Genomic DNA, 15,295 nt, shown 5'->3' with positions numbered 1-15,295 from the left:
AAGAGGGGTAAGAGACAGCAAAGCAACAAGTTTTCGCACACCCTCAATGCACATTTTGTCTCTCAAGCATGGAAGATGTTTGTACTTTCTTCAGTTCTTATTGCTTGTGAGGCGTCAAGGACGGGCTCTTCGTAAAGTGCCTTTCATTGAACAGCATTACATTAGCCCCGATACAAAACACCTAAAATACATCTATATACAGCTAGGTAAGACCTCTATTAGCCAACTACTAGCATCGGTTACCACAGCTACAGAAGAGCTAAAACACTTCTTTACAGCTAAACAAGGTATCAGCTAGAAGTCTACAAGATGTCAACAAAAACCTCTGGTAGCCGACAGATAGCGTTGCATTAGCCTAGGCTACAGGACGTCTTCAAGACTTTGGACGGCTATATAAAATCTTGGATATGCTTCTATAAGACGTCAAAACATCTTGGTGTAGATGACTTATAGATTTCTACAAGCACTTTTTGTGTTTCGTGGGTACAGATTCACTTAGCGTTCTCACGACATTACATTTCAGAAATGCAGTCGAATCGTTTGTAGGAAACATATTACACAACATAGAAAAAGTCAGAACAAATGGACATATAATGAAATTCTGTTGGGTGCCGAGCCATGTTGGAACAGGTGGTAATGAAAGAGCCGACTTTTGTGCTGCACAAGGTCGCAGTTGTGCGTGTTTATTTTTCAGCGCAAGCCCAGCCAGGCCACTGCTCATTGGCTCGCTGTACGGTCACGTCACTTCCGCTTCGATTAGTACGCAAGCATTAAAAGTAAATGGCTGTTCTAAAGAACTATCTATACAAACGTTTCATATGCACACAAAATATAATGAATCTTTGAGAAACTAGATTTAAACGTTTAGTTTGGTCACGTGACTAGGCGCACACGAGCAGACGACGCGGAAGAGCGCGATCACGTGATATGACGTCACTTTTGTCAACAGTCAAAATGGCCGCTTTAAAGGTCGTCGCCCGTCGCGGCAGTCACGGTGTTTTCGGGCAGTTGTGAGCAAGTGGTTCCAAGACTAGTGCAAGCCGCCTAGTTGAATCCAGGATACTTGCCTCTGAATGGTTAAAGTGCGTCGATTCCAAGGTGCTATCTAAGCCGCGCGGTTTGATGCTTGATATGCGTATTGCACTGGTCTTCAAACCGACGTAGGACCTACGCGGTGGCGATGTCACGAAGCGTTTGTGGCCGTGTTGCAAGCGTTTCTAATTCCTGTGAGGATCACCACGGACAGCGACGAGTAAGTAACAGCTGCTCACCTTGGAGAAAGGAGGCTGCTCATGGTGAATTTCCTGTGCGTGCATAAGCTACACAGCGCAGTGACAATGTCCGAGAAGTGAAAGTGATTGCGGTCGGAGCTAGTGCTTCTCCGCCGAGGCAGAGAAATACGCACGTGCGAAAGCTCACTACGCACGCAGTGTTTTCCGAATGCTGAAATGAACTTGGCGTTGTGCAGCTAGTCGTACTGGTTGCAGTGATTGCGACCGAAGCGAGCGTTGTTATACGCATATCTCTTTTGCAATAACTGTCAGCAGGGGGAGGAAGCCTGTTTACATATTACAGTGACAACTACTGTGCACTGCTAGGGAAACGCTCGTCCCATCCTGTCTCTTCTCTCGTGATCGTCCTTTTTGCGCCTTCTCTTGGCCAATATTTTTTTTCTATCACAAATGTAAAACCACTGCTGTGTGCTATTTTGAATAACTCACTAATAATTTAAAATATATAACCTTAGCTATTTGAAAAATGTGATTTTGTAATTATGACGGTTGTTAGCAGCTTGTACTGCAGCCTGGCTTGTTCCACTCAGTGTGTTTGACCCGATAGAGGATTCGTATGCAGTGTGCAAGTTAGCCTGAATGCAACTACTGTGCGCATATATTTATTTATTTGGAGCACTGCCAGCCTCTGGTTAAAACTTTAGCAGAGGGGCATTACATGTCCAAGGACACCTTTTGCGTCCACTTTCAGCGGACACGAAACCGCGGACATAGACAAGTATAATGCTTTCGCAATAATAACAAAATGAAGGTATAACGAGACAGATTAAGCGCATCGGTCATCGGAGAGCCCAGTGCCTTTAGCTTGTCGAGAAAATCCGGATTGGTCGAGAGGTTTGTGACGCCTCAACAATATGGCCTCGCGGAAGTAATTCGAACGACCACCAACGATCACACAGTTCAACATTGATGACGTCGTCTTTCAATTCCTGATTGCCTTACAGGGTCCTGACGTCATTCCGCCACCATCACGTAGTGCCTCTGAAGATAGAAACGTTATCACGCTGAACCGAACAATGGTCAAGCCGGGACTCGAATCGCTGCCCCTTTGGGTCGTGAACCTGGCGCGCTACCCCTTCACCACTGAGGAGCGTTCGTTGAGTGCTCTATAGTTTATGGGTGTTAAGCGACCACCTAATACCGCATAAATAGCAAAAGGTAAGGAAATATAGAATAAAGACTAGAGAAAATAACAAGAAAAATTAGCAGGTGTTTAGATCGCGTTAAACCTGGATGACTGCGAAAGCAAAGAGGAGAGAGAGAGCCGACGGAGAGCGCGCGGCAGCGGCGGCGGCCCCGGCGCGCTAGCTATGCTCCGCTACTGCGCATGCGCAACTGGCGAGCGCGGCGGCGGCACCTCTGAGTCACCCACGCAGCGACGGAGCTCCAGCTGTGCGCCGTGTGACGTCACTGCTCCTCGCGCATGAGCAGTATGACCTTTCCTTGGCTCCGAAATGGCTCAGCGACTCGCGCACTGTTGCTTTCGCAACAAAATGAAGAAAATTACAAAGGCTGTGTCTGCGAAGAGAATATGCATGCAAACAGAACCCAAAGCCGCTTAACTCTGCTGCGTCATAGACTTAATGCGGAGCCTCAGTGTCCTCCGAATGTTGTTGTTTTCGCAGCTACCGTGCGCAAATATCACTCAAAGGAAAGAAGAGTTTCATTCATGTACGGGCGCAAAAAAAAAGAAGAAAAACGGAAATATTGTCAGTGGACAACGAAGAAGACAGTGCTGGGCTCGTGCACGGAGCGCGAAGAGGACGAAGTGTGATCTGTGCGCCGTTGGCCGGCAGTGGTTCGATTGAGCTGCTGTGAGCTGCTGTCAGCATCCCTCAGTGACTACTTCTTGTGTGCCTACATTTACGTAACATCTCTTGGTGGAGGTGCGGGGTACGAGCCGCCATGCCGCTGACCCGACGAGCCGACGAGCCGATCCGTCGAGATAGCTACCGACGCGCCTGCCACGCCAACTGTCGTCCTAGCCCACCCTCGAGACCCGGGCACATTCTGCGGTACCGATGGCGTGGACGTTGAAGACTGGCTCTCGCTGTACGAGCGTGTGAGCACACACAACCGGTGGGATCCCACGATGAAGTTGGCCAACGTCATTTTCTACTTGACGGGCACTGCAAGGGTCTGGTTCGAGACACACGAGGAAGAACTGACCAGTTGGGACCTGTGCAAGCAGAAGCTCACCGAATTGTTCGGTAAGCCATTCGGACGTCAGCTGGCTGCAAAGAAGGAGCTTGCATGCCGCGCACAATCCTCAACAGAGTCATATGTGTCTTATATTCAGGACATTTTAGCCCTCTGCATGAAAGTTGATTCCGCCATGTCAGAGAGTGACAAAGTAGGTCACGTTCTCAAAGGAATTGCAGACGACGCCTTTAACTTGCTGGTGTACAAGGACTGTGGAACGGTTGACGCCATCTTAAAAGAATGCCGCCGCTTTGAACAAGCGAAAAGCCGCCGTATTTCCCCTCAGTTCACGCGGTTACCGAACACGGCGGCAACGTCGTCCTGCGTAGACTCATCCCAACCGTGCTCCCTGCCAACATCCGACAGCCTGACACGACTTGTACGCCGAGAACTAGAGGCAGTGTCTCCCACAATTTCCCAATTATCGGTACCGGACAGTACCCCTGCAGTATCCCTTATACAGGCTGTTGTCCGACAAGAATTCGCCAATCTCGGGATCCGACCTGTATGCTCCATTAGTTGCCCAGATGCTCGCAATATGTCTCCCGTGCTCGGTGCCCGACATCCGTACCACACTCGCCGCAGCCGCAACCCGGATGAGTGGAGAACACCTGACGACAGGCCCATCTGTTTTAACTGCTCCCGAGTTGGTCACATCTCCCGACACTGCCGAAGCCGTCCGTCATCGACCTACCGCCGCTATCCTGATTCTTTCTATCCCCGCCGCTCGTCGTCGCCCCATGAACCACAGCTCGCAAGCTCCGACGCTCAGGCCCCTCCAACTAACCGCTCGTCGTCTCCTTACCGTCGTCGATCTCCGTCGCCCCAAACTCGACGCCCATCATCTCCTGGCCCGTATGCTCGATCCCGTTCGGAAAACTGATGGCTGCAGCGTCTGGAGGTGATGCTGCTCCGACGACCGACCTTGGAAATCCTCCTCTGACTCTACAAGCCCGACCGAATATACTTAGCGTAGACGTGGACGTGATCCCTGTTACCGCTCTCATCGACACGGGAGCGCACGTCTCCGTTATGAATGCCTCTCTACGCCGTCGCCTAAGGAAAGTGCTCACTCCTGCCCACTCCGCTGTTGTTCGTCTCGCCGATGGCGGTACTTCCGCTGTCGTTGGAATGTGCACAGCCCGTGTGTCAATCGCCGGCCGCCATACTTCGGTTCTCTTCACTGTCCTCGAACACTGCCCTCATGACCTCATCCTTGGTCTTGACTTTCTTTCCGAACATTCTGCCCTCATTGATTGCGCCACAAGTGTCGTTCAGCTCGCCCTACCTTTTAACGAGGATCCACCGGCTCCAGTTGTCCATCGCCTATGTACCGTGGATTTTGTCCGCCTGAACCCCGAAGCCGTCACTTACGTATCATTCTCTTCCGTCCCACCAGTTCCCGATGGCCAATACACCGTTACTCCAGCCCTTGATGTAACTCTCACACGGAGTGTTGCCCTCGCACATACAGTGGTCACTATGTTTGCCAATAGAGTGTCCCTTCCGATCCTCAACTTTTCATCGCACGTTCAGCCGCTTCCCCAAGGCATGTCGCTCGCCACGCTGTGCCCTGCTTCCGACTGCGTTGTGTCAGCTGTCACCGGCTGTGAACCTCCCTCGCCGAAATGCTCCGCGTCCGACGTACCACCATCTGACCAATACGCAAAAATGATTGCCCCTGACCTCTTACCAGCACAAACTCACGACCTCAGGTGTTTTCTTTCCTCATTTCACGACATCTTTGACTTCGACAACCGCCCTTTGGCTCGGACCTCTGTGGTTACGCATCGCATTAACACCGGTGACGCCGCTCCTATCCACAGACGTCCGTATAGGGTCTCCAGTACAGAACGGAACATCATTCAGCAGGAGGTGGACAAAATGCTTACCAAAGACATTATAGAGCCATCGTCGAGTCCTTGGGCCTCACCAGTTGTTCTAGTTAAAAAGAAAGACGGGAGCTGGCGCTTTTGCGTTGATTACCGGCACCTTAACCGCATCACGAAAAAGGACGTGTATCCTCTCCCCAGAATTGACGACGCTTTGGATTGCCTTCACGGAGCCAAATTTTTCTCTTCCATCGACCTTCGATCCGGCTATTGGCAAATTGCTGTGGATGACCAAGACCGTGAAAAGACTGCATTCGTCACACCAGACGGCTTATATCAGTTCAAAGTTATGGCGTTCGGTCTCTGCAATGCGCCAGCTACCTTCGAGAGAATGATGGACTGCTTGCTTCGAGGATTTAAATGGGTTACATGCCTATGTTACCTAGACGACGTCGTGGTTTTTTCGCCCTCATTTTCCACGCACCTCGAACGACTGACGAGCATTCTTTCTGTCTTCCGTAAAGCCGGGCTGCAGCTCAACTCGTCGAAATGCCAATTCGCTCGTCGCCAACTGACCATCCTTGGACATCTGGTCGATGCCTCGGGTGTCCGCCCGGACCCTGCTAAAGTTCAAGCTGTCAAAGACTTCCCTCTTCCGCAATCGTCCAGGGACGTACGCAGCTTTGTAAGCCTGTGCTCTTATTTCCGACGTTTCATCAAAAATTTTGCTGGCATCGCACGTCCCCTCACCGACCTCCTTAAGAAAGACAGCCCTTTTACCTGGGGCCCTGCCCAAGGAGAGGCCTTTTCTTCCTTAATCCAATTGCTCACTTCCCCTCCTATATTGGCCCATTTCGACCCGTCGGCACCCACTGAAGTTCGCACAGACGCCAGCGGATATGGTATCGGCGCTGTGCTCGCCCAAAGTCACCAAGGTCAAGACCGTGTCATTGCGTACGCCAGCCGTCTTCTTTCCACCGCCGAGCGCAATTACTCCATAACGGAGCGCGAGTGCCTCGCCCTTGTTTGGGCGGTCGCTAAATTTCGACCCTACCTGTTTGGCCGCCTTTTCTCAGTTGTGACGGACCACCACGCTCTTTGCTGGCTTTCTTCGCTGAAGGACCCCACAGGCCGGCTTGGTCGTTGGGCATTGCGCCTGCAAGAGTACTCTTACACCGTTGTTTACAAGTCCGGGCGCCTACATCAAGACGCTGACTGCCTGTCTCGTCACCCTGTGGAGCCGCCAGATCCTGGAGACAATGACCTCGGCCCGTGCTTATTCGCTATCTCTGATCTGCTTAACATCGCGGCCGAGCAACGGCAAGATTCCTCCTTGCGTCCCCTTATTGACCGCCTCACCTGTGCCCACCCCGATCCTTCGCTCCAACTCTTTGTCCTTCAAGATGACATCCTCTACCGCCGCAACCTTCGCCCTGACGGCCCTCCGCTCCTGCTCGTCGTTCCTCAGCGTCTCCGCTCGTCTGTCCTCGCGGAACTACACGACCTGCCCACCGCGGGACACCTCGGTGTCTCCCGCACGTACGATCGGGTCCGACGCTGCTTCTTTTGGCCCGGCCTTTACCGTAGTGTTCGCCGTTACGTTGCCAGCTGTGACCTCTGTCAACGAAGGAAGCGGCCCTCCACTTTGCCTGCCGGCCTTCTGCAGCCTATCGACGTACCTCTGGAACCCTTTCATCGTGTCGGACTAGACCTCCTCGGACCTTTTCCTACGTCCAGTTCCGGCAACCGTTGGATCGCCGTCGCGACTGACTACGCCACTCGGTACGCTATCACACGTGCCTTACCAACCAGTTGCGCCACCGATGTCGCCGATTTCCTGTTGCAAAATGTCATCCTTCATCACGGTGCCCCACGCCAATTGCTGACGGACCGCGGCCGCTACTTTTTGTCCCGGGTAGTTGACGACATACTCCGGTCCTGTTCCACGCAGCATAAACTCACTACAGCGTACCATCCTCAAACGAACGGGCTTACCGATCGCCTGAATAGGACCCTCACTGACATGCTATCCATGTACGTCGCACCCGACCATCGTGATTGGGACATTGCCTTGCCCTATGTAACATTTGCTTATAATTCATCGCGGCATGACACCACGGGCTATTCGCCTTTCTATCTTTTGTATGGCCGGCATCCTGCGTTGCCACTGGATACACTCCTGCCGCTTTCTTCGGCCTCGACCACGGAGTACGCACGTGACGCCATCGCTCAAGCAACCTCGGCCCGCGAAATCGCCCGCGACCGTCTCACCGCCTCCCAGGCCTACCAGAAGTCAGTTTACGACCGCCGACATCGCCCAGTCCACTACACGCCAGGATCACTCGTCCTCGTTTGGTATCCCTCTCGCCGTGTCGGCCTTTCAGAAAAACTCCTACATCAGTATAAGGGCCCTTATCGCGTGCTCCGTCAGGTGACCGATGTGACTTATGCGCCCCCCTCGACCCTCCGTCGTCATCCACCCCCCCTACCACTGACGTTGTTCACGTGGATCGCCTCAAGCCATACCGTGCACCTGCTCCGTCTTCCACTTAGCATCGGGACGATGCTTTCGCCGCCGGGAGTTGTGTCAGTGGACAACGAAGAAGACAGTGCTGGGCTCGTGCACGGAGCGCGAAGAGGACGAAGTGTGATCTGTGCGCCGTTGGCCGGCAGTGGTTCGATTGAGCTGCTGTGAGCTGCTGTCAGCATCCCTCAGTGACTACTTCTTGTGTGCCTACATTTACGTGACAATATTATGTAAAACAGAACTTTCTAAACATTTTGTTCATCCGGTTCTATCGGTCTGCTTTGAACGCACTTGAGCGGCGCTCTTTTTTCAGAGTGTGCAGCCACATTTCAAGGCAGCGCAAACGGCACACCTCCCGAAAAAAAAAACAACACGTTTGCAATCTGAACGTTTGCCGCGCATTTAAGGGCAGCTAGTTTAAGCAATTGATTGTCGAAGAATTTTATGGACGTCATTACATTAAAATGCAAGATTGAGTGTATTGATAGTGCAACATCAATATACGTGCAACATCTGCACAGCATCGTGCGCAACCGAATTTTACTACTTAAATGACTCCTCAGTTCGCGGCAATTGGTATGATCGCGGGTTAAAATCAAGGCTGCGTACTAAGACATATTCAAGCCGCGGCTTCGTATTTACGGAGGCGCCTAGGTATCTGCGCCACGGATGAATGCACAGGGTCAATCACACTAGGAGGGAACACGGCTCCGCGTGGCCACGTACAGTGTCGATCAATGTGAAGGTGATCGCTCGAGCGGCGACCGAGGCAAGGAGCAGCGCCACGTTACGTCATCACCTTCCGTGGTGAGGGGAACATCAGACTAGATTCCCTCTCTCTTTTCGCTGTTCCTTGAGCTGCTGTCACTCCCTTCAAGCAAGTACCAAATTGCGTTTTTTTTTTACGCGTCAGCAGACAGATACGCACATGTCGTAATCTTGTTTATACTGTTAGACCGGACGCAATCAATTGGAAGTTAATCGTGCGAGCGTCAACCTATGCTAGAAAAAGCCGCCTTGCGCTGCATTTTCATTGCCGTGCTGCAGTGCTTCATTAAACAGCCAAAGGGCGAAGGAAGCTGTCATAATTCTGCATTTGTGTGGTAAAAATGTGCCACGCGAAAACGCTGTCTTAAAGATTCGTCGCCCTTCGTGAGATAACCTTCAAATTCATTCCGATTATATTATCGGTCACGATATGAGGAAACGGCGCGGACACATGGTTTCAATGAAAGAGAACAAGCACAGAAAAAAATTGGAGGCTTATCAAGGTTAAGCCCAGTGGATGCGAAGCATGTCCTTAGCGTTTGGAGGCATCTTGACCACATACACGCCCGGCGCAAAGACGCTGGCGCGGTTGCGGGCACAGAGACTGACGCGACGGCGGGCGCGCGCCGCCTCATCCCTGGCGTGACGTCACATATCACGTGATGCAGCGATGGTGGCGCCGCCGCCGCGTCGCGCGCGACGGTTGTAGCCCGGAAGAGCCTACGAGGGAAGAAGGCAACGCAATCTTTATCGCCGCAGTTCCGATATCGGCCGCTATGCAGCTTGAAAGGCCCGCCGGTCGATGCTCGCGCGATCACCTTCATATTGATCGCGACTGTACCTGCGGAGTGCCACTGCATCTAACCCGTTCATGAATCAATGCAGAGTGGCACACGAGAAGAGGGACCTCGACGTGGTGCTTCGTGTCATCTGCCCCTTTGCACGAGTTCGCTACCGGCTTGGTTGCAATAGGGCTCCGAGTGTGAGCATCCACGAGGAGCCGTGTTCCCTCTAAGTGTGATTGACCCTGCACATTCTAAAAACAAAGAAGTAAAAAGGTGTAAGCTTTTTGAGGCGAAAGTCTTTAATGCCTCATCGTTGTCGACAGAAGGTTGCCGATAGAAGGTTCTCAGCAGAAGCTTGTCAGCAGCGGTGTCACGCTTTTCGGTTGGTCGAAATAGTTAATACGTCAGAGTGCGCGGATTCGAAGTAATGAGGTCACCCACGGATGCCTGACGCCCTCTTCTGGAGCAGCCGACAACTAATAAAATAGTTTGTCGTCTGCTCTGACAGGGGGCGTAAAGAGTCCATGGTTGACCACATTATATACCTCAATACTGCGAACAGAGAACAGAGCCATGGGTTATCGAAGCAGAGAGAAAGAGTCATGCTAAAGTAGCAGTCAAAGTCGGTAGTCAAAGTGTGTAGTTGTAATGTGTAGTCAAAGTGTGTAGTCAAATGAAGCACTAGTACAGCGCTAACAGTCTCGAAGTCAATGGCAAACAGTGCGCCAAGAAAGGCCTTCACCTTGCTTCACTTTAGAGAGCCAAAGTGCCCGGTGAATTTTTTTTAAACGGGCAGTAAGCTGTCCTCTAGCACACTCCTTTCTATAAAAGGGAGTGCGTTAAAGGACAACTTGCTCCTTTTTACTCCCGCATAGGCGCATTTGTATTTAGAGTTTGGCGACCCTATACGTCTTAATCATTTAACAGGTCCTCTATTTCGACTTGAGACAACTCACCTTAGTTCGGTAAGAAAGCGGATTGTCGTGGGTGTACGTGTAGCGGAAACTTGTGTGGATGGAAAACTCGGTTTTGGTGGCGTTGTCGAACATAAAGTTGTTGGTTTCACGGGAGCCACAGACCTGCCAAAAACAAGCAAGAAATTATCGTTGTCATGCACCATGTGGTAAAAGTCCAAGTTCATGCAGCCACGATAGCCATGGATAAGCAGCGCGAAGAACAAAGTTAATGGCGTGCTGAGTATATCAAACTACTGTACACGAATGCATTGTTCTCAAAATTACATTGTTAATGAGTGAAGGGTACTTGACTACTACAGTTTGAATACACTCCGTTTTATGCATTTACCGGCCGGCCGGCCGGCCGGCCGGGCGGACGAACGGGCTGACGGACGGACGGAAGGACGGGCGGATGGGCGGACGGGCGGACGGGCGTACGGACGGATCATAAGAATCGAATTGAGCGATATGAATTGGCTCATAGAGGCCCTTTATCATTATATGCCTCCCATCTACTGCTTAAGTAATAACTAAGGCCAAGGCGCAATTAATTCATCATCATCATCATTAGCTTGACTACACTTACTGCAGGGCAAAAGCCTCTCCCACGTCTCTCCAATTAACCCTGTCCTTCGCCAGTTGCCGCCTCCGTATCCCCGCAAACTTCTTAATCTCCTCTGCCCACCTAACTTTCTGCCGCCCCTGCTACGCTTCCTTTCTCTTGGAATCCACTCCGTTACCCTTAAGGACCAACGGTTATCTTGCCTCACCCATACTGACGTTTAAAGTAGCACGTGGGGATACTTTTTTAAGCTTTAAAGAAGTATAGACTCCAAACTTTTACTTTTTTTTTTCAAAACCTGCGTTAAACGTTAGTATACATGGACATTCCCGTGGTATTCACCTACGACCACTAAATAATTAAATTTCAACTTCTTGATGCTCTTTCGGCTTCGTTCGTCAGCCAGGTGATGGCTGTGACGTGTAATTAATGTTTAGGTCAACTGATGCATGGAAAAAACGGCTATGTAATTGCTGATAAGTCGTGTTTGGTCGTTCGAAATATTGAGACAGCCTGCATTAACTGTTGTGAAATAAAACTAGTTGTCATTATATTTCAGTTTTTTAGTTCCTCACGTGACCATCTACACGTCACAGTCATCGGTCGGTTGATGAAACCGAAACAGCATGAGAAGAAATTGAATATAAATTATTTAATCGTCACATGCGAATACCACGTGGTGAGCCATTCATTTCAATGCCTGAAGCATCACTTGAAGACGAAAACATTCAACTAGAATTAGGTATATATGGCCCTTTAAAACGAATGTGACAGAGTGGCCTTATAGAAATCATCTATAGAGTTTCTATAGAGGTCTTATAGACTTTACTGGCATCCTTTAGGTAATTCCTTTTGTCTATTCATAGTCTATCGACGGTCTACAGACAGCCGTGTACGGCCATGAATTTAAGAATTGACTATAGAAAATGTATATATAGAGTTTATTGGCAATACCTTACTTTGCCAATAATCTATAGGCCTTTTAAAGAGAGCTCGATGGGCGCCTCCATATCGAGCTCTGGGCTGTGCTCGTAGTGCACTGAAGAGTCGAGGATTAAGCTCCCCCACGTTCTCCCCACAGCGCAGAAAACCGGCTTTCCCGATGGCATTGAAACGTCTATAGGGTCTCAAAAGAAATTTTTGTAAGTGATGGCACTTTATTCTAGCTTTGTTTCTGCACAAGCTCATGACGATCTTTGGGTCTTGATTACCTGTAGTGCAGAAAATTAAGCGTCTAGTTTTACCATTGAACTGTCGCAAATAGTCTTCATCTAGGACGCAACTGATTTCAAATTCTTCCCAAAAGGCACACGTCAACGTCTACCGGCCGTTGTCAAACGCCAGCACACCGATTTCCTGCCTCCCTAGTTTTTAACATTACACCTTCAAAAATTGAAAGACTGCATCCGATTAGGTGTCCGCCACGTATATACAAACGGCAATTAATCGTGAAATTTATAAAAAAAAATAATGGTCCAATAAGGTGCTCTAGCAATACGGTTTTCACTTCGTTTCTGGTAGGGAGATCCAGTGTTCACAGGTGGCACTTGTTAGAATAGCAATAATGGTTTAATGTCCGTATGTGCGGATTTGGTCATTCTCTACATTCGTAGACCCCTGGCAGTCTTCCTACCACTTCTGGTGCAGTGGTGCAACGGTCAAGTTAAGATATGCGCCATTGCCCTTGCATGGCCGGTGCTGCCATCTGTGGGACTTGGGGTGCATTGCGATCCAAGTTACTCTTCCTGAGCAGCCTCTCATGACTGAGCTGCCGCCTGACACGGTGGGCAGGCAGCTCCCCCCCCCCCCCCCCCCCCCCCCCCTCCGAGTTCCTGGCAGGTGAGCAGCCTGCCACAAAGCAGGCTTTGTACAAACACAGACACACATCATCATCATCATAATCAGCTTGACTACGCCTACTGCAGGGCAAAGGCCTTGTCTCTCCTATTAACCCTCTGCTTTACCAGCTTCGGCCACCGTATCTCCGCAAACTTCTTAATCTTAATCTCATCCGCCCACCTAACTTTCTGCCGCCCCCTGCTAAGCTTGCCTTCTCTTGGAATCCACTCTGTTAGCCTTAAGGACCAGCGCTTATCTTGCCTTCACATTACACGCCCTGCCCAAGCCCATTTCTTCCTCTTGATTTCGACTAAGACGTCATTAAGCCGCGTTTGTTCCCTCCTCCACTCCGCCCTCTTCCGATCTCATAGCGTTACACCTATCAGTTTTTATTTCCATAGCTCGCTGCGTTGTCCTTAACCTAAGCTGAACCCTCCTTGTTAGCCTCCACGTTTCTGCCCCATAGGTGAGTACCGGTAGCATACAGCTGTTGTATACTTTTCTCTTCAGGGATATTGTTAAACTGCCGTTCACGATCGGAGAAAACCAGCCATATGCGCTCCACCCCATTCTTATTCTTCTAGTTATTTCGCTCTCATTATCCGGGTCAGCTGTCACTACTTGCACTAAATAGCCGCATTCTCTTACTGCTTCCATCACCTCGCCAACTGTTGAGAACTGCTGTACATGCTAACGCACTACGATCTATGATTCTTACCATGCTGCCCACACAAGGAGTCCTCCTTAAAGCCGCCACACAGTTTTACTTCACCCACCCGCAGTGGGCGCTGTGTACACTGTAAACATGAAATATGAGAGTAAAAAGGGAGTAGGGTGTCCTTAAGCGAATGGCCTTTTATGAAAGGATATGACCTAGGGGACAGCTTCCTCCCTCTCTACTCCTTCCTGTTTAAGAGTGCAGGCTGTGCCGATATTGGTGCGAGAGCACTCATACACTCACCAACACCGACCAAGAATCTTGCCAGCCGTTCGTTCTTTCTTTTTTGTGTCGTTGCCTAGCAGCAGCGACGCCGCTTACCCTAGTAACGCGGGTAAGTTCGGAGGAGCGCCCCGCGCAATAAGCTGCAGCCAATGGGAAGAAGCTCGGGTGAGTTCAGAGGAGGGTAGCGCCAGCTGCGCGAGGAGGGCAAGATGGGTCGCGCAATCCCAACCAATGGCTGTGATAGAAACAGCCACCAGCCAGTGCAGTGGCGCATCGCTTAACCGCTGCGCCACTGCGCCGGGAGTTGTATGAGGACTCACCGCCATCTGTGAATGCTAAGTAGAGAATGACCAATTCTGCATATATATGGCATATATAGCTTAGGTTAAGGACAACGCAGCGAGTTATGGAAAGAAAAATGTTAAGTGTAACGTTAAGAGATCGGAAGCGGGCGGAGTGGGTGAGAAAACAAACGCCCGTTAATGATATCCTAGTCGAAATGAAGAGGAAGAAATGAGCCTGGGCAGGGCGTGTAATGCGAAGGCAAGATAACCGCTGGTCCTTAAGGGTAACGGAGTGGATTCCAAGAGAAAGCAAGCGTAGCAGGGGACGGCAGAAAGTTAGGTGAGCGGATGAGATTAAGAAATTTGCGGCAGTACGGTGGCCGCCACTGGCGAAGCACAGGATTAATTGGACAGACATTTGAGAGGCCTTTGCCCTGCAGTGGGCGTAGTCAGGCTGATGACGATGATGAGGATGATGATGATGAACCCACTTAAAGATGGCACGTCACACCCTTAAGGCTGAGCTTAAGTTTTCCGTCCAATTGAAAAATGAACACCTGCTTTCGCACGTCTACTCGGTTTAACTACGTTAAACCCCAGCCACTCCTTGTTAGCGCCTTCACAAATGCGCTCACGGTGCCTGCATGACGGCTGTTGTTTGCAGTGAAACCAAACGCTTTCTCGCAACCTAAAAGGCTACGTACAGGTGTTTTTTTCTGCTCTGCGCATTTCACCCAGCCGACGGGGAGAGCACGAACATACACGTGGTAATTTCGAAATTTGTCTCCCTGATTATACTTACTTCGCGAACGTTTATCAAAAGTCGTTGTTGTGTTCGCTTGCATGGAAGAGTGAGCGCGTTGCCTCCAGGGATGGGATCTGTCTTGAGGGTCAGGTTTTTGGTCACGTACTGGCGCATTCCAAGGTGTAGAGACAGTGCGAAAATGGTCTGCAAGCGAGCCGCGGCGAGCTCCTCGAAGATCGCGTGCCATAGGCGCTGCGGGTTGGAAGAAGACGGGCAAAGGGTGAGCGGTTCGAAGTAGGTACACAGTGGTTGGAGGCCAGAATATATTACACTGCTTACTTATCACAACTTCTGGTTGGGTAGAGCAAGAACAACAAAACGCGGCCGCAGAAGGAATCAATTCACAACCGCGGTTGTCGCTTCATACTCTCCAACTATCATCGTACTAGTAGTGTAACTGCCATGAAAGCTCGCCTTTCCCTACAGCTTCTTTCCCATCGCAGGTCAATAGCTTCATTATGTACTTTTCACAAAATTTATCATAATCCTTATCTTAAAGA

At 50.3% G+C, this 15,295-nt stretch overlaps 2 protein-coding genes across 2 annotated transcripts in view; one reads left to right on the top strand and one right to left on the bottom strand.

Annotated features, from left to right (window-relative positions):
- LOC149337119 (uncharacterized) overlaps positions 1–15,295 on the bottom strand; it is a 132,744-nt gene that overhangs the window by 15,418 nt on the left and 102,031 nt on the right. The window contains exons 14-15 of the mRNA XM_089554328.1: positions 14,793–14,987; positions 10,363–10,485 (exon numbers count right to left, since the gene is read on the bottom strand). Coding sequence (XP_089410454.1) covers positions 10,363–10,485; positions 14,793–14,987 — 318 coding nt within the window. The remainder of the gene's footprint in view (positions 1–10,362; positions 10,486–14,792; positions 14,988–15,295) is intronic.
- Positions 3,208–4,427, top strand: LOC149337121 (uncharacterized; the record flags this gene model as incomplete). Its single annotated transcript, XM_089553632.1, has 1 exon — positions 3,208–4,427. A coding segment is annotated over one exon (1,170 nt), but the record flags the coding sequence as incomplete, so codon positions are not given.

This window comes from Amblyomma mixtum, chromosome 7 (genome assembly GCF_055824585.1).
Source record: "Amblyomma mixtum isolate Tamu chromosome 7, ASM5582458v1, whole genome shotgun sequence".
Taxonomy (NCBI): Eukaryota; Metazoa; Arthropoda; class Arachnida; order Ixodida; family Ixodidae; genus Amblyomma; species Amblyomma mixtum.
This window is presented reverse-complemented; position numbering and strand designations above follow the sequence as displayed.